Source organism: Syngnathus floridae, chromosome 5, assembly GCF_059516105.1.
Source record: "Syngnathus floridae isolate MCC-2025c chromosome 5, RoL_Sflo_1.0, whole genome shotgun sequence".
In the NCBI taxonomy this organism is placed as follows: Eukaryota; Metazoa; Chordata; class Actinopteri; order Syngnathiformes; family Syngnathidae; genus Syngnathus; species Syngnathus floridae.
The window spans coordinates 14,401,581-14,422,221 of NC_142417.1; the positions used below are offsets into that span (position 1 = coordinate 14,401,581).

General features: G+C 38.7%; 1 protein-coding gene across 1 annotated transcript in view; it reads right to left on the reverse strand.

Moving 5' to 3' along the window:
- The window catches only part of tacr1a (tachykinin receptor 1a), a 40,201-nt gene that overhangs the window by 14,095 nt on the left and 5,465 nt on the right, over positions 1–20,641 (reverse strand). Inside the window, exon 2 of the mRNA XM_088376190.1 lies at positions 11,612–11,806. Coding sequence (XP_088232316.1) covers positions 11,612–11,806 — 195 coding nt within the window. The remainder of the gene's footprint in view (positions 1–11,611; positions 11,807–20,641) is intronic.

A 20,641-nucleotide genomic window follows, 5' to 3' on the forward strand; every position in this document is an offset into this window, starting at 1 on the left:
CACTCACTCTAATTGTCGCTCAAGACTAATATCTTTTATCTTTTAATTTAGAGTTATTATTTATGATGAGTTCATATTACTAAAGTATAATCTCAACCACTCATCCAGTTACTGATGAGCGATTTTAAACACTTTACGATATCATTAAATGTAGCAGTTTCAGTGATTAGAATATTTTTCATGGATAATTCATTATGGATACATTGTTAACGTAGGGAAACAAGCATGTCTAATTATGCAGCAGTCTATGAAAAAGCGTCTCTTCATTTTGTCTGAGCAAAATGAAAAAAAGGAGAAGAAAATAATGAAAAAAAATCCTTCAGACAATGCATAAAATGCTTGTACCAATACCACCATGTTGGAACAGTGACTTTGACCTGCACAAAGATAATCTATTTGCTCCTCAGTAAATTCTGCAGAAAAAGCTCACAGGCCATTTCCGTAGCTAATAAGTACAATTATGTTAACGCCTTTGAAACTCCCATTGGCTTTCACTTGGGTGAAAACAACCATGCACGCACACACAGTTGTACACTGTAAAGAGGGAAGGGAAGAAAAAGCAAACTTGGAGCCCAGTGGACTTAATCTGAAGGCTGTACTGTACAACCCAGCAAAATGAATATGACAGCAGCATACAGTAAAAGGCAGTGGCTTTTCAAATTCATATCTTATGTTGATGGGATATATACTGTGTGACAAAATCAAAGTGAGGTATGTTTTTAAATGAAATAATGATGATTTGCAGGCCTTAAATTGTATTCTAGGAAAAGCAACATAATGCTGACATCAAGGAGAAAATGTCTATGTCATAATTTGGTCACTTTCATGCTTTTTTTCCCCCAAAAATCTCATTTCTATTTTTCTATTGGCCAGTTGACACTTTGGGGTATTAGTTTTACACATTATTGACCAATCTAAAGAGTTGAAAATGACTTGCTTTCAATGACAATGCAATGTTAATGGTTGAGCAAATGTGTCATTTGGGGGTTTCCTGAAAAATGATGATTATGGAGGACCGCAGCGATAAAATTGTTTTCAGTGTGATACAAGCTTTTTATTAAGTCTCCGAGGTAATATTTTATACTTGTGATCGTGTCTAGAATTCCAATCAGCATACTTCTTTTGCTCAAAAAAAGTGAACACCGATTTCTGAAGTCGGTGTTCAAAGTCACCTCACGTGAACAACTTCAGCGACAAATTTGCAGCTACGGACCCCTGACTGGAAGCCCAACCATAAATTGGGGAACAATTCAAATCGATAGTGACGGAGGCAGTAAAGGTAATGACTGCGCCACGACTGGTTTGAGAAGAATAATCACACTTTTGGCTGATAAGACAAAGGCATTTGATGAGGGGCGGAACAATTCCTCCTCCATTTCCAGGCATGATTCTTTTAAGTGCCTCCAGAGCAGTCCCAAACAACCAAATGAATCGTCGGTGAAGAAGGCAGAGATATCCCGACACAGAACCCCAAGATGTTCCTCAGCACCATAAAAGAGGTTTATGCCATCCATGCACTTCCCCACTCCTGCTGGCTCAGTGCTGCTATAGGAGAAGAGCAGCATTAATGCACGATGGAGAGAACCCTTCAGCAACCTGCTCAACAGGCTCTCCATTTCAGGCCCCTGCGTGCTCAATTTGATGGCAGGCACATGGACGGGCAAGCCTGGCACACCCTCACTACCCAGACACGACATCTTTGAGGCGAAGAGATGATTAGATGAGATTGATGCATGCACACAAAAGGCGGCATATCCGGTATACCCAATTTCCTTGCCCCCGACTGTGGTCGTTTGCAAATTAAGAACTGGCCTGACCAGCCATCTCCGCATACGCGCAAGAAAAGGACAGAACACAAACTGTCATCATTGGAATAATTCACAACCAAAAGATTGTTTTAATAACTACTATTAAATATATCACTCTTGTCTTTGTCTTAGATGTAACTTTCATCGGGTTGTTGATTTTATATTTCTTATGTTCAGAATAAAATGTGTGGCAATATGTGGTTTATGTCTTTTAAGAATTGTGTGATCACACCAATAATCCTGATCATTTTGTTCGTGATATTTTCAGGATGACATTTTCACATTATTTTATCTTTAAATACAGATATATATTGAACGTGGTAAATTGTGTTCTTAATTCCAAATGCATTGCGTGTTTACTCTAAGAAATGGACCACAATGATGTAGTTAGACGACTTTATGTTACAATCGATTTTTTTTAAATTCGTTGTTCACCAAATTATTATAAGTGATGATAGTCCCACAGGTCAAACTGCGGCAAAAAAAATAAATAAAAAAAATCACAAAATCTGTAAGTATCAGAACTGTCATCTATTTTGGAGCGAGCTCGGTTGAAGTCGTCTCCTTCAGTTGTCATGGCAGAAAAGATGTACTATACTGCCTGACTGCCACTCAAGCTGAATCAATAAAACCTTTCTTACTGCATACCACAGAGCCACTGAAAAATTACACTAAGTTGGAGCTGCTGCTTTGGCTCTTATCCCAACGTGAACACACCACTTCAAGTGTTTGGCAACAAATGGCACTATAGTTTGGAACATGGACAAATAGGCTTGCAGATTAAACTTCACGCCACTTTATATAAATGATGGGTAAATTCATATGCACATTTGAAATGGCAATTTTAAACATGTGATTGTATCCTTCTGCATACTTAATGAGTGTGTGATCTGGAAGGAGAGGCATTTGCTAAAAAAAAAAGGTAGGGCAAATGCTATCTGGTGCCAAATTTTATGGGGATAAATCACAGAACAAGATGCTCAGCCTATGATTTCATCAATCTGTCTATTTACTGTATGTATGTGCGACTATTGTACACACTTTAGCGTCTTTCTTCAGCATGACTGATTCATTTTGTTAGGAGTTCTTGTATTTCTTTTGACAAGGCAGAAGTTGAAAGTGAGTATAATGGCTAGGGGGACAAAACGGGTCAACCACTTTGGAGCGAGTCAAGACAGCATTTCATCAAGGGACCATTTGGTTATGTGTGCTAAAGTGCACAAATATGCTCGGTAGTCCCTTCAGACTTGTGCATGAGCTCATGCTACGGGGTCATTCACCACCTAAATTTCGAAGAAAATAGAAATACTCAAATAACACTGTCACAATAAAGCTAATTTGCTCTCCCAAAGCCATTTTGAATCAATTACAATATTTCAGTTGATATTTACATTCCACTGTCAAAATATGTGAGGTGTACAAAAACAGTGTCAGTCATGTTTTGATTGTTTCAGTGCTTGAGGTGCCAATTAGGACAACACTAAAAAAATCCAAGAGTCGATTGACTGCTACAGAAAATTTTTATATATTTTTTGAGCTAGCAAATTGACATTGTTCAGTAAATTACACTGCATAAAATGAGGAGAAAATGCTCTACACAAGTTTGTATTTAGAATCTGTTCGTTGAACTTGGCTGGCCAACCACTCCTCAAGAGTCATTATCAAGCATTACACATTCACAAAAATGAAAGTTCAGAACATTTTGAAAAAATCTTCCTGGCCCTTGAAAGAAAATAGTTACTACTACTCTGCGACAACAAGAACTTGCGAAGAAGATGAATTGTGTACTTGAAAAAATAAAACTTGAAACTGAAAATAAATGAAAATAAAGGTCCAAATAGTTTTTTCAAGTTTCACACATTTGACCTGAATCTGGTGTGGTACGAGCTGAACGGGTGTGGAATCAGCTGTCACTCGTGATTCCACGCCCCGCTCAGCTCGTGACCCCTGCCCCCCCCCACGCCAGATTTGGGTCAAAAGTATGCAACTTGAAAAAACGATTTGAATCTGAAAAAAAAAAAAAAGATCAGAATCTGAAAAAATAAAGAGTTGAACATGAAAAAAAAGAGATTTTCAGATTCACGAAAATATAAAACATACAACTGAAAAAAAAGACCTCAAACCTTGAAATATAAATGAAGGTAAAAACTGAAAATGAATAGTTTATTAAAATAATTTACCAAAGCAAAGCAAAACTATTTTCAATTCGAAAAAACTTTTCATACAATTATTTTTCTCTTGAATAATTTTTCTTTTCAAGCTCAACACGTTTATTTTCAGTGTCAAATTTTATTTTTGCAATCAATATCATAAACATTTCCAGAGTGTCTGGAGAAATATATGAAAGCGGCAAGGCTAAAAAACTGACGTTGAATTGAATTGACATCATGGCATAGAGCAGTGGTTGTCAACCAGTGGTCCGCGGCCCTCTAATGACCCAAGGCAGTAAGTATTGTAGGCGGTCCACGAAATTGGAAAATAATAACATTTTTAAAAATAAAATTGATCCATTATTTAGACTTGATTTATTTTCCTGCTAATTTCGTGAATCATTTACTTCATAGATGACTTTTTAGGCCGCCTTGTGTCATCTCGCCAGGCAGTGTATTTTACAGCAGACTGGGTCTTGCTGGCCAGACTGGCAATCATCCCCTCACCCATGACGACTCGTTGGTGTGCTCGACTGCTGTTGGCAAAGAGCGAGCACATGCCGTGACATTGCATTGACGTACAAATATTTCATATTGAATGGCTCAACTTATTTGATGATGTGTGTGGATAAAGTCTCCCGGGTTGATCATTATGTAAATTACCCCCACCGTTGTGCAATTGTGGAAGGTCTCACTAACAAGCGCATTTTCATAAACAGTCGGATAATAAAAGAATTATACGGTTTCACTCTTGAGCAGGCACTCCAGAGAACCAAATATTTGTACACAAGCAATTAAAACATCATTTTCCAAAATATAGTTCTTTGATGAAGGCTAATTTGCAGTGCCATCAGCACAAAGTACTGACAGCAAAGGACCCCTAAGGTGAGGCAGAGCAGTGCCTGAAAAGAGAGGATGTGAGACTTGGGCTTGTGTTATCAGCTACACCGTTTCAGCAGAAGATTGCATTCTCATTCATCTTCCTTTTGCAAAAGTGCAACAATCACAATCAATTGAACTTCTGTCACGCAGTTTATTACCGTATTGGCCCGAATGTAAGACGATGTTTTTTGCATTGAAATGCAATGTTTGGTGTGTTGCCGAGAGTATTTCATTTATGGTTATTTAGTATGGCGGAACTGTTACACGCAGTTAGTTATGTAATGTGTGCCATCTACTAGTGTTGTGTGACGTCAGAAGTTGAGCGTTGACTTACGTGCTCTATTTCTGTCTGTTGCAGAACCACACACACACACCCCACAAACCACACACACCCTTCACGCGCTTCACACAAGAATCACATTCACACACCCAAAGACTCACCCATGTACACTACACACACACACCAGCTCTCACATCCTTACGACCAAAAATGTGCCTATACCCTTTTGCCAGTTTGCCTGTATGCCCCTATGAGCCATAGTGCCCGTTACTTTTTTGCCAATAATTCAGTCAAGCAATCAAAACTGACCCACGTTTTCCCTCCTGTGTTCTGACCGACACCCGGGGGCAAAAAGGGCAGAACCATTCGAGCCAACCCCCTATACAGTCCTCAGGTTCCCCAACAATAGCGGTAGCAGTTTGCATTATTTTATTGCAATATTTTTCTCTATTCAGATTTGTTTCTAGACTACAGTTATAGTTACTTTGATGGTTAATGCAGTTATGGCAATTTTGTTGTTTTATCACAGTAGATTGGTTTATTTACATTTCAAAAACCAGAAGCCATTCATTTACAAATGTGATTGCACTTTAGTTTATATATTTAAATGTTCAGACATTAAGATGTGATAGACAGTTTTTGCATGATTTGAATGAGGCAAAATAACATGCTGTTTCTCTCGAATATATTGTTATAATCATTTGTTTCAGATGTAATCATTTTCTGTATAAAAATTTACTTTGGTGTTCAAAAAGTCTTTTTTCAAGCTTGAGTCTTGAAAAAGAGGGCGTCGTCTTACAATCAGGGTCGTCTTATATTTGGGACAATACGGTACAAATTATATTTCCATGGAGAAATCTAACATTTTGTAAAATAGCTGGCTGGCTGCAGTAGCAAAGAAAGGTTGAGCTGAGAAGTTGTTATGAGCAGAGCTGTGATCAGAGCAACACTGCTTTGCCCATCATTGCATGGATGTGTGTTCTCTAATGTGTGTATTTGTGTGAAAGTATTCATGCTGATACAACATCCTGCGTACATTAATGGTGACAGTAGTGAGACTACAGAAATACAAATGAAAGAAATGCAAAGGTTACAGGGGTGGCACAACCCGTAAACAAATCATTCTCAAGCTTGTTGCAAATGATTCTGTTTATCTATAACAAACTACAGAAGTTGGTGATTCGCAGCAGGTGTGTAAGCATGATTAACACCGACATTTGCACAGTAATACATCACCGAGCTTCCCTTTGAACATTGCTCATGGTGACAAGGTAAGATGCACTGCTGTGCCTCTGTGAGCAATGACAGTTTTGTTTTATCTTCTCTGCAAAGACAGATATGGTGCGGCTTGGATATTTCTCCCAATTTGACATGAGACCAGATGGTTCTATTTATAGCAGCCTGTGGACATATGATATCTGGAGTAAAGGTGAACCCTGAATAGCTGCAGTCGTGTCAGAAATCAATCAATCTGTAAACTTGTTGAATCACAACAGTTGCATTGACAAAATGTTATTTTTTATGTTTTATGTTTTGTAGGTAAATAGAAATGGGCACAAAAGTGCTCATATATGGGCCAAGGAATAGTACAGTTTCAATGTGATTTAATATATATGTTTTAATTTAAAAGTAGATTAAAACATCAGATTTACTTTTTTTAAAACAACCATTCTTTGAATTAAAGGTTTGAGCCAGTTATGGACATGACAATTTCTAATATTAATTTTCAAAACATGAAGTGATACCACATACAACAAGAGCAGAAATGGGCAAGAATATTCTTACAGTGGGTTGGAACAATTTATCAAGGCCCTAAGAAGAGAGGGCACTCTGGGTTGTTGTAAAGACTTTTCAATTAGTTATTATTAAAATACATCTCAACTCAATAATAATTATATTTTTTTTTGCAGGAAAAATGAAGACCCTGAAGTTACATGAAACCACTTGAAATGAGGTCTAAAATACAATGGAAGAGAAAATTGAATGAATAGAAATGAACCCTTTTCACATATTCTGAGAAAAACTGTTGTGACAAATAATTGACCCTGAAGTTACATGAAAACACTTGAAATGAGATCTAAAATATAATGGAATGGAAAATTTAATGCATAGAAATGAACCCTTTTCACATATTCTGAGAAAAACTGTTGTGACAAATAATGATTGCAATACACTGCTTTCAACCTGCTCCAGCCCTCAGAGGTAAAAGCAAAACAAAGAATTATTTTACAGTAGTCCTCACAATTTCTTAGAATAACTGTGGGGCCCATGGTGGTATTGTTGTGGGACAATGTTGGGTGGACATTCATACTCCCCCGACATATCTATTCTTTTTTTTATTATCATTTTGTGACCATATGTCTTAACATGTCATATGCAAATATTACTGTATGCCTAATATCTGGGGATTTGAATAAGGCACCTGGGACAAATTAGTCGAGAGTAAGCAGTTAGTTTTGTCATGTCTGGCTGTAACTGTCGTTGTACTGTGTGTTTCAGTAAATATACTATTTTTTTTCAACAAACCCCGCATGCTTGGAGTGATTCACATCCATGCGTGCACATAACCTGTAGGAAGAACATTAGTTGTGTTTATTCCTGTATACTTTGGCTGTTATTAAGAGGCATGCTTTTTGATATATGAACTCAAAGAACTTCAGGCTAGACCATGATACATGTGTGTATGTGTGTGTGTGTGGGGGGGGTGGCTTTAAGGTACGTCAGTGGGCCCTTTGGGAAACCGAACAGCCCAGGAACTTTGAGTTTCTGGTAGCAGGTGTTCTCGCGAGTAGGAGAATGTGCGGCCCACTAGTTTGTGTTCACACAGAGCAATAGTAGGCGATGTGGTTTATTCAATTTGGACAAAACTGAAAAAACTGTGAACCTGAAAATTGACTGCACACTAGACTCTTAATGCCGATCTTCAATAACAACAAAAAAAGACAAATTGTATAAACTTCTCTTTGTTTCTTCTCTTTTCATGATGTTTTTTTCACTCTTTGTGACCTTTAGTACGAGTTACGTTATGAGTTAAGACCAGAGTGGAATAAGGGGCTGACAGAGAGGAGCAGCCAGTGAAGATGAGGTAACACGCATCCGCACTGCAGTTTTGATGACAATGAGGAGCTAACTACCGTGCATGGCTAACTAGAAATCAAACTTTAGCACCGACATTGTAAAATCTGAACGATTCTGGGATGATAGACCTTGTTCCACTTGATTCCCAGTTCTTGTTGCCAAACCTACTTCACACAAATCTTGAGGTGTACAATAGCGGTGGCAATGTGACACCCCAAGTTCAATGACCCAATCAGCGTTTGTCAACACAGCACGCCCCCATGAACATTCTGGATACATAGACGAAGACGTGGCTAGGTAGGCACTTGGAAAGACGCTGGTGGAACCTTCCAGACCCGGAACCTTTTTTGTGTGTGAACAAGGGAAAAACACAAACTACCAGGGTGGAAGGGGAAAGTTCCTGAATTGGTTCCTGCGATGTAAAACTCTCTATACAGTATGTATGGGGGCCCAAAATTTGAGTGCAATTATGTTGAGTGCACTTATTGCAGAAGAAAACTTGTACATTTTCAAAATGAATATTCTACATTTTTATTTTATTGTTACTTCATTTTGTTTTTATGACAGTGTACATTTACTTAATGAAGACTATGCAATGAAACATAAGAAATATCTTTAGCTTTTTATCTTCATCTATGCATACAAAACTCCGGTGCACCACACACATAGCAATCAATCCACCAATAATTGTGAGTGCATTTATTGCAGCAGAAGCCTCATAAATTTTCAAAACAGACATTATATGTTTTGATTTTATATTTTATCTTATTCTTTCATTTACATTTTTACTATACAGTATACATTTACTAAATTATAACTAGGGATTAAAACATATGCAATACCTAGTCCTATATATGCAAACAAAACACCAGCATTCTATTGGCTGGTAAATGGAAAATGATTTGAAACTTTGAAAAACTGACAGACACACCGCTGACTGAAGCGGATTTTCATCAGGTACGCCTCAATAAGCAGGTAAATATCAACAGACCTCAGAAGATCATTTTCCTTGCTCAGCAAATTAGGATGATCTCTGCTCACCATTTACAGTGGGGCAAAAAAATATTTAGTCAGCCACCAATTGGGCAAGTTCTCCCACTTGAAAGATGAGAGATGGCTGTAATTTTCATCATAGGTACACTTCAACTATGAGACAAAAATTTTAAAAAAAATCCAGAAAATCACTGTCTGATTTTTAAAGAATTTATTTGCATATTATGGTAGAAAATAAGTATTTGGTCAATAATGGTCTCGATCTAGGGCTCCACACAAGATCTCACCCCGTAGGATCAAAATGATCACAAGAACGGTGAACAAAAACCCCAGAAAAACACGGAGGTACCTAGTGGATGTCTTGCAGAGAGCTGGGACCAAAGTAACAGACTACCATCAGTAACACACTACGTCGCCAAGGACTCAAGTCCTGTAGTGCCAGACGTGTCCCCCTGCTTAAGCCAGTACATGTCCAGGCCCGTCTAAAGTTTGCTAGACAGCATTTGGATGATCCAGAAGAGGATTGGGAGAATGTCAAACTGAAAGTTCCATTCCAATGTGATTTTCTGGATTTTTAAAAATGTTCTCTCTCATAGTTGAAGTGTATCTATGATGAAAATTACAGCCATCTCTCATCTTGTAAGTGGGAGAACCTGCACAATTGGTGGCTGACTAAATACTTTTTTGCCCCACTGTACATACTGCAATTGCTGGCCCAACATTTATTAAAATCCTATCTAAAAAGCACAAAGACTCTTGTTTCTTCACAATTTATCACTGCTTTTTACTTTGTTTTGTTCTTGCTTGTATTTTGAAGAAATATTTTCCATTTTATTCCATGAAACCATGTGAGTGATTGGTGTCACAAACAATGACTTCTGCTGATTATGGTGTAAAAATAAATAAAGCCCACCCAAGGAGTGAATAATAAGGGGTCACAGCCAATAACGTTGTGATGGGTTTCCCATGTCAGTAGGAAATATTATTTCTCGTGATTATCATAGTATGCAATTCAGTTTATGACATGTAGCGGACTGCACTCCTGTCAGAATGTATTAAATAATTTTGAGTTGCGCCCGAAATTGCAACGCGTTACAAGATTCAGTAACTGCAATATCACAAAACCATAAGATGTACATAACTTGTTATATTAACTTGTTACTGCCTAAATATAATACCGTGTTACTTTTGAGTTACCCCCAACAATGGGGATAACGTCAATTGAGAGAACAAATAAATTCTCAATTGAGAGAACAAATAAATTCTTAATTGAGAGAACAAATAAATTCATCCGTCACCTAAAGGTTGTTGCAGTAATGGGACTAAATATACTTTTCAAGGATCTCATTACAGGATATTGAACATCATCACCATTTTATTACCAGAGAACTGTCAAATTGATTAGGCATTTCACTCGTGTCATATTCTGTTTGGGTGTTACACAGGCAGACCATAACTGCCTGTTTGCTGTCAGACCTTGAGGCACCTTTAACAGCTAGCTGAAAGGGAGATTTGAAAGAAGGCTCACATGATGAGCTAACATAGGTGTGAAAAGCAGAACTGTGTTGCCCAAGGAGAATGAATTCATAAAAAAGCAAGACTGACAAACAGAACCAAAATAGAATAGCCATTATATTCTCTTAATTCTCTGTTTTCTATGGCAATATTTTTTATTTAAAATGCCATAAATAAACATCACGGTGGGCTAGTGGTCAGCATGAACTCGCTTTGGGGTTCCAATGCCAGCTCTGGCCTTCCAGTGTGAGGATGCATGTTCACACTGTGCTTGTGTCATTACCTTTCACATCCCAAACCATGCACATTAGGTTCAGTAATTCTCAATTATTTTCTGTTATGGCCCTGCAGGAAGAAGAATATATTTTGCACCCCCTCCCCCAACTCTCTTCAATGACTATGAATAGTATCATTTATATATAAAATTGTAATACGTACACTTCAGCATAACATTGTATCCTAATTAACGTGTTCCATGGGGTCACAATTAATTTCTGCAGTGATTCAGATTGTATGATGCACCCTGTTATCATATTTATGAATGAAATAAAAATTACATCTACCACACGTCTGCAGAGCTCAGAATATTTCTTCCTGCTGCTTACATTCCAAAGTTAGAGAAGTTAGTACCGCACCATGTGCCAAATATGAAAGCATTACTCGATGAATTACCAAACGAAAAATGAATGCTGACAAAGGATTCACTCATATCTAAACATTGATCTTGTTTGGCCACCAGTGTTTTTCAGTCTCAATATAAATTCAATGTGCTTTTCATTTAGTAACGAGAAAGTACAATAAGCTTCAGTGCTGCACTGGCCAATTTACTTGAATACAAACTGTTTACTCCCTGAGCTGTTAACTCAAATGTATGGTGACTGATTAAAAAGCTGTTTCAGACTCACATTTTTTTGAAGTCACATATTGTGTATTCAGGCCAGTCAATGTAGCACACCACACGGCCGGGGTACTGCTCTATGTTGGAGTAGTAGTACTGCGGAAAGGCCAAGAGCAGAGCCAGGACCCAGATCACTCCTACTACGACCTTGGTCTCTGTGGATGACATGCGCTGCTGCAATGGGTGGATGATGGCCATGTACCTGCAATAAAAACATACAACAAGACATTAAGGGTTTTTGCATTTGGGTTTACAGTTCATTTTAACAAATTCATTTTCTTGATTTTTATCTAACGTGACATGAGAATACAAATATGGTTCCTTGATCCTAAAGTCACATATTGTGTATTCGGGTCGAAGAGTCAAGGAACCACATTTGTTTATTTTATTGGGTATTTCACACTAACAATACAAATCAGTAATTTCCAGTGATATTTTCTATTGTATTATTTTATGTTTTTGTAAAGCACTTTTTTACAGTGAAAGATGTTGTAAAAGATAGATGTATTATATTGTATAATTCCCAGAAAATACAAGTATATATATATATATATATATATATATATATATATATATATATATATATATATATATATATATATATATATATATATATATATATATATATATATATATATAAAAAACTTGAGCTGTGAGCAGCTATAAAAGGCCCTGTGATCGAGCATATTGGGGTACTGGCACATTGGAATTAGATTTTTTTTTTTTTTAATGCCACAATAAATCTCTGACAGATACGTTTTTGCTAGGCTCGATGTGCATGCAAAGCCAAATTACAAAGGAGTTTCTTTCATTTGCAAAGGTTTAAATGAAAAGAAAATAGCAAAATAGGACAGTATCATTTAGATGTGGCAATGATGTAGTAGCCCCAAGTTTCTAAACAATGACATCGTAGTACTGTTATTGCTACTTTTTCATCACAAACTAATTGTTAATTAGGAGTAAATATTTGCACATAAGACTTATTGGGATGTAATAGTAGCAGTCTCAATATGTCTGCTTGTTGATCCTATTGGCCATTAAAGATACCATGCATCAATGGTAGAGTGGTCGTCTCCCAACCAAGAGGTTCAGTGTTTGATACCCGGCCATTGTGACCAAGTATCCTTGGGCAAGATAGTGAACCCCCAGTTGCTCCTGTTGCTCAGTCATCAGTAGGTAAATTTACTTGTGAAGCGCTTTGATGGCCTTAACAGGTGGCAAAGCACTATCCAAGTGAAAGACCAGTTACTATTAATGAATAGGGCGGACAACATTTGGACAATGTTCCTATTTTCAAGGTCCTGCTTTTGTGCAAGCAATTTTTTTTAGTCTCTCAGAAAGGATTTACGAAAGCATTATTTCATAAAACAATCCACCTGGTGTATCTCGTTAGTGTTTAAAAATCACGCAAAAGATTTATTCATTTACTCATCATAAATATAGGCTATCAGCAAACCTATCAAATTGCACAATGTTGCCAAAGAAAATACCACCGAAATTGAACGTGGCCTTTTTTTCTTTCCAACACTCAAAAATGGCAAAGTTAACTGAATCTCTGCATCTCCAGGCTACTGGCTTCATATCTTATTGGATATCGGATAACTGCCTAGAAATTGGCATTATTGTGTTACCAGGAAGTTGAACCTCAAATCAAAAAGAGTCAATATTATATTTTTATCCAAAGAAGGGAAGCTGGAGAACGTGAGCAGGTAAAATAACACAAACGAAAAACTACATCAGCAAAAGGCAAAGACGAAAAACAGGCGCAAACGCAGGTGGGCGGTCGGACAAAACAAAAAAAAACGATCTAATAACAGATTCACAAAATGGTGAAGAAAAGAACTCAGCCCTATGAAAAAAACTAGAAAGGTAAGCAATTAAAGCAAGAAAGGAAACAGGAGAACTGGAATTACTTACATGAGTGGTATTAGATAAACATAACAGATAAGTGTTGGGAAAGTTCGTTTTCTACCTGAACTAGTTCAATGGTTCAGCTCATAATGTCACGGATGGGATGGAGCAGGGCGACCAAATGCAGCTTGGACCAGGGTTTATTGGAGAACTCAAAGACTATAAGAAGCTCGACTAGGGACAAGACCAACTGAACAAAAAGATAAGATAAAGACCGGAACAACGACGCCGGACGAGACGAGAACAATCCGACAGGGGTGTGACACGCAGACAGGACTTATATACACGACAGGTAACGAAGACAGGTGACTGTGATTAGTACATAGATTAAGAGTAGACACAGGAAGGGAGGGGCGAGCACACAGACACTGACACATAAACTTTCAAATGAACTTATTCAGTTCATAGTTCATAATTGAATTTTCTTTTAACTTAGTTCATCGCTCCAAAAAGTTTATTGTTGTTTTCTTCCCTCCGGATCAAAAATTTTGTTGCTGCGAGCTTTTACATATTGGCGTTTTCTCATTGTTTTCATCCATCCCATCCACACAAATATCCAGGTGCTGCTATCATCTTACAATCTCAAATACAAGTGAAAATTGCTTGACTTGTTTCTTTAATGAAACATGACTGTGGTCCAAAAAAACAAACAATCTGCTGTAGGTGCCAGACTGAGGTAGGAAACTAAGAATGACAAATGAAGTTTTTATTGAACATCCATCCATCCATCCATCTTCTTCTGCTTATCCGGGGTCGGGTCGCGGGGGCAGCAGCTTTAGGAGGGACTCCCAGACTTCCCTCTCCCCAGCCACTTCATCCAGCTCATCCCGGGGTATCCCAAGGCGTTTTATTGAACATATTATTTCTTAACTTGTTTGCCCAAAGAAGCAGAAAATGCTTATAATTCGAGACATAAAAGTACAAAGAGCCCAAATAAATTATTAGAACAAAAAACAATCTCATTAAGAGTAATTTGTGGTTCAACACCATTGAGACCACTACAATGTCTCCTAAAATTCCTGAATGCTCTCATAGGATGATTGATGCCTTATTGTTGCTCTTTGACAAGAAAGGGCTCATCGACTGAACCGTCTGTCATCACGCTTTCTTCACTCTTAATAGCACACGTCATATTTTGATGGCACACACGCCGTGCAATTATTTGGGGCAAAGGTTGCCAAATATTTTTTCCACGCCTAATTAAGCCTTGTTTACAGTGCGTTTAGCGGGGTTTTATTCAGTCTAAGAAGTGAAAACCTGGCATCCTTGAACAAAAATGAACTTCCCGTCAAAACCATTCATTGGTCCCACAATGAGCCCGTTCACAAAAATGTTCACGAAGCAAACATGCACTACGTTCAGTTCACGTCCGTCCAAAATATGAACAAATTGATGAACTTTTGTTGAACTCATTCAGGTACAACACTGCATATAACACATTCGATCAGGGCAACAAGCAAAAGCAATAGCCCGGCCACTAGCTTTTATCTCTTCAGCACTACAATAGCCAGCTAATAGAGATTTCAAACAGGCGTGTGCTGGACGCTCCGGCTCAAGGACTGGAAAAATACAGAACACAGAATCATGACAGAAAATGTGTCAATTAGTGGCATACCTTAGTGTTCAATTATCATTTATGCCAACTATTGTCAACTGGTGGTCTGCGACCCTCTAGTGGTCCGTGGTGATAATCCTGGTGGTCCGTAAAATTGGAAATGGAAATTAATTCTGATGTTTTTTAAAAATAAAATTAATGTATTATTTAGACATTGATTCATTTTCCAGTTAATTTTGTGACCAATCAACAGACTGTGTCTTGCTGGGGGTCGTTTGAATAGATTCCCCCCCTCCCCATGCAAAGTTACAGGCGGGTACCAATTCTAACAGAAGTCCTACTGGAATAAGTCACCCCGTAAAAATAGGTACCACCCCTCCCATTTTAAAACGGTGAACTCTAGACATCAACTGACTCTTTCTGTGTCTTCTTGGGGATGTTTTCACCAAGTGTAGCAAATTTGAATAGTATCCCCCCTCCCTAAGCAAAGTTACAGGGGGTACTAATTCTAACAGCAGCCCCAAGTGAACCCGTGAGAATAAGAATAACCTTCCCATTTTCAGATCCCGAGCCATCACCTTTTTCTAGCCAACGGTGATAAAAGATTCTGATGAGAATAGAACTCCAGAGGGGCAGTACTTTTTCTATTTGAATGATGGAGGATTTGAAGGCAGTTTACCTCATCAAGTGACAAATTGTCATAATAATGCTTCCTCGTCGGATGATAGCTATGTAAAAAAAACAACAACAACCTTGTACATTATTAGTACTGCACCTCATTAGTGAAATAAATTAGTTTCAAACACTTTAGCTGCCATAATGAATTGCCCTTTACTGTTAGGAAAATAAATGAGGCTGTCTGGAGCATTTGATTCATAGCTTCTCGCAAGCCAGGTTTTTATTTAACACCAGATTTTACCGTTCCTGGCATTAGTATTGCTCTTCTGTTGAAGCACATTACCGGGACACGTCAAGAAATCTGAGTATTTGCAAATGCATGTAGCTGGCTTAAACTGAATATTATAATGAACCGTATACAAATGCATCAACAACTACTATGGTGCAATTTGTTTTTTGAAGCATTCTGGATAACAGAAAAAGTCTAATTGACAGGTTAATCCCACTAACAACCCACAGTAATCTGCTAATGGAATTCTCACACTAATTATTTCAAGGACAAAAAGCCTTTTAAATTGGTCAATGGGGTGCTTAAAAAAGAGAGCGTGAGAGATTTGCTTTGTCCTGGCTTCAAACAGCTCAGGAAGCCATGTGGCTTTTCTTTGAGGAGCCATTGACGTTGTGGATGTCAAAATCACACCTGGCAGATGTTCGACCTCTGCTTGCAGCAACAATTCCCATCTGTGCTGCTATCATCAAAGTCCGGGATGTGCAAAGTCTGGCCTCAGCTACATTTCGACACTTTTAAAAGCAATTTTAAGACTAGTAAGCATTAAAATCATGGTTGTCTGCGTTGTACTTTTTACTTGCAACACTCGATTGCAATGCTCTAACAACACTTGAGCGATCATTCTGAGAGAAGCGGCCATGTGAAAAGATAAATGTCAGTCATGAATTGACTGAAGGACAGGAAGGGGGGTCAAGAGAGGCTCTTGCAGAACTTGTAGACAAGTTTTAAGAAACTCTAAAAAGACACGTAGGAGTAAATGTGGGGAGGGCAGAGGTTAAGGAGACACTTCTAGCCTGCTAGCAGGCCTCCATTTTTGCTGTGAAGAAAAAAAACACCATATCTTTTTGTCTAGTTATATATCAGGAGAAAGATGACTGACACCACACAGCTTTTTTTCCAACATGACAATGACATCGTTTGTAGCTGGAAAGAGCTGCTAAATGACGAGCGGGTTGATACATATCTTCTTTGTTGCGTAATATTCTTTGTTCCTTTATTCTCGCGTCTTCACTCACTTGTCAGTCATGGAGATATTCAAGAGATTCTTCCTTCTTCCACATTGGTGACTCCTGACGTAAGTCAACATACCGTGTTGTGTGCCCAACAATAACTACCTGCCATTTGCCAAGGATGGCTGCAGTGCACCTTCACAAAGACCAGCTGCACACTAGATGGTGTCCCGCCATGGCCGCCTGCTCCACCATGGTCGTCTGCCAGTACTGCGTGCTCGCTAGTATCAGTTAAGGCAACTCAGATGGCCACTGACCAGCAGGCCGGGATGACACTGATTCAGGATTGCAACGCCGTTGGGACCGGCCCAACTCAGCCGTGCGCCCATCCAGTTGACACAGCCCTGCGACCTACTGCCAGCGCCTCAATGTGTACCCTATGAATCAGGTTTTCAAAGTCTTCAGGACACCTGTACGCCACAGTCGGGACTGGCCCAAACAGTCGGCGCCACCCGAGACCTAACGCCGATGCCTCAACGGGTACCTTCTGAGTGTGGCTAACCGGATGCTTCAGGATAGCTACACGTCGCAGTCACGACCGGCCCAACCTAGCCATCCTTGTTGGACCCCAGATGTGGCAAACCACCAACGTGCCTCAATCCTCCTCCTTGCTAGTTGCGCCCCCTGTGAGAGATTCGTGCCCTCATCTTTATCCTTATATCCTCAACCTACACCTGTTTTTGTGAGGATTGGCGACCACAGTCCATCAGTTCACACCATTGACGGCAACTCGCGCTGTACGGGTCATCTGCCCGCTGAAGCGCCTCTACATTGATTTATGGACCCTGTTAGTTTTTTGTTTAGAATTTTCCTTCTGGATATTGTCTTTGTTCTTTTGCTCATTTGTCTTCACTCACTTGTTGACAGTCAGTGAGAGATTAAAGATGTAGAAGACTGTGCCACATTATTATTATTATTATTATTAATCATTTTTGTTCAAATCTGAGTGTATCTAGGCTTTAACGCTTTGTCTGATTTTGGGTTTACAGCTCTTAATCCACTTGTGCTTTTACCATAAATGTATTATAACAACCCAAGACTAATGCGGCGGGCATTGCCTGTACAGGAATGCAAGCATTGCCTGTACTGTACAGGAATGCAAGGTAGACATGAATTACAAAAGGGGTCTGAAAATGCAAGTGTGCCTTAATCTTTAATGCCATTTGCTATACTCTATGTTGTTCTGCATCCAGATTGGCACTCTGGAATTGCCTGGCACTGCTGACAGCCTGTCTTTGATCCCCAAAATTGTCCCACCAATCTGTGTTAAACATGATGACCAGCCTCTCAATCTGATGATTGGATGTCAGGAACACCCTTCATCAATCAGTTGTACCCGTTATTGACTACGGTAATAAAGGGAATCGTTTATCGTCTTTCAGTGCTCGCTGTTCTTTATTATTTTGCAGTCAGAACCAATTGCACACATTATTAACAACATTTTGCCTTGTTAAATATTTAAAACCAGCTGTGTCTTGTTGATGCAAGCAGATGGTACTGGTATGTGTGGGGAAATAATCTTGATTTGAGGCTTTTATTATTTTGCTTTGCCCTAAGTAGTTGTGTACACCTAAGGACATATCTATGCCATTTACCTTCAACTCCATCAGTTTTCAATGTTGCTGTTGCTCTTGTGTTCAAAGAAACTGAACTATAACCCCAAAGATTTTATTTAACAACAAAGCAGCTGGGAGAAGCATTTTGTGTAGAATGGCTGTAAAAAAAAAGAACAATCTATGGTGTTTCTTTCATTCACATCTCACAAACACCAAGTTTTGAGTCTTTGTATTTCAAATAATGGGTAATACATGGCTTCTTCTCTTGGTGTGGCAAGCAAGGCCAAACATGGTCAGCTTTTACTAGATGGTGAGGGTGATATACACATTCAATTATCAATGGATTGCACCTAACCTACAATGGCAAGGCAGTGGTTCAATATAAATATCATGAGGTTGCCGTGCTGCATTCCTGCAAAGCAATGTGTGATTAAGTGATTAAAAAGCAATCCACCACAAAAAGCAACTGTGGAAATTGGCTTCATGCCTCACAGTCTTTACTTTTTATTTTTGTTTGCAAATTATGTTTGAATGAAGTTTGCGGAAATTTGATCAAGCATATGTTTCCACTAGTTTATTGGCCTTTCAGGACTGCTTTTTATTTGTTTTACAGAAGGATTCGTAAAACTACCATGAAGGAGAATGGCTGGGGCGGAGCCTATAGGGAGTCTATGTGACACTTTATGCAAAATATCCAAGTACAACTCTTTTGCTTGCTGAGATCGTCAATCACCTGCAGATGCCCCTGTGCTACCCTGTGAAATCAAATCAATATCTGCATTTTATTTTCAGAATCCAATCCACAGGTATTGGCTGAAAAACGTGTTTTGGATTAAAACCATTTTTTTGGGGTTACTTCTGATTGTTTTGTCATTATTGTTTTGTGTTCACAACTTTGGTACAGCTACATCTGCTGTCAAGTGTAATATGAATAAAGTTGAGTTGAGATAATCATGTTCACCACCTTTGATTAACACTGTCAAGGGAGGCATTCATTTCACAATGTTTATTGGTTCTATGTTCATTATGGCGATGGTAGTTTGCAGTGCACTGCACGACATCATTGCGAGTCATTCAATATTTTTATGATTTCATTCGGGTAAACAAGAGAACAAATAAATAGAAACACCTGGGTGTGTCTGAAACCCAAATGCAGTAAAGCAGGGAAGAAAATTAGATGATGACTTTTAAAGCTTTGACAGGTCCAAAGACAAACAGATGAGGAAGAATGCTATTCAATTAAGATTCAGATGAAGAGTCTCCAAGTTTAGGATGGGTTGGGCGCTGGACAGGTAAGAGTCTCATTGCTCAGATATATAGAGGTAGTAAGACATTAGTTTGTGGTTTTCCCATTGCGATATGTACTTTGCGTTCTGTTATAGCTGCAGGTGTTCATTCATTAATCATCTGTAATGGTTAGTCTCACGAGGGCCGTGGGCGTGCTGGAGCCTATCCCAGCAGTCTTTGGGTAGAACGCGGAGTACACCATGAACTGGTCATCGCAGGGCACACATAGACAAACAACCATTCACTCACAATCATGTTGGTCACCATCATGAGGAAAAGCAGTTCGGAAGAGAACGAATGAATAAACGTAGTATTTGGTGTGACTCTATAGTACTCAGTGTAACATAGTTCATAACTCAGAAGACTTAATGTGGCCATTACTCATCTCTCTCAGAAGGGATGGGAAGGAACGTTCCTTGGCAAATACCTGAATCCAAAGTGGGTCAAAAAGGCACAACTTGTGGTCATGGTGAAAAGCTAGGAAAAATTGGTTACCCATGATGGCTTAGTTGCTTGCTCATATTTATTCATACTCTTAAACAATTTTCTTATACGATGGTCTATTTCTTACTAAGCTGTATTTACAGCGCAGGCCAACTGCTAAAACTGAGATATTGCTACTTATGGCCATCTTGTCTGTGTTCGGCCTACAATCAAAAGGCACTCAGTGTATTGTACCCCTTTGTTTTCCTGATCACTTGATGGCCCCATAAAGCCAATGAAGCACCATGACACTTCAAACCATGTGCAAACTAATCATCTGGAAAGCCTCAGCGGTACAGAAGGCTTAATTTCGCCATCACTATCAAGA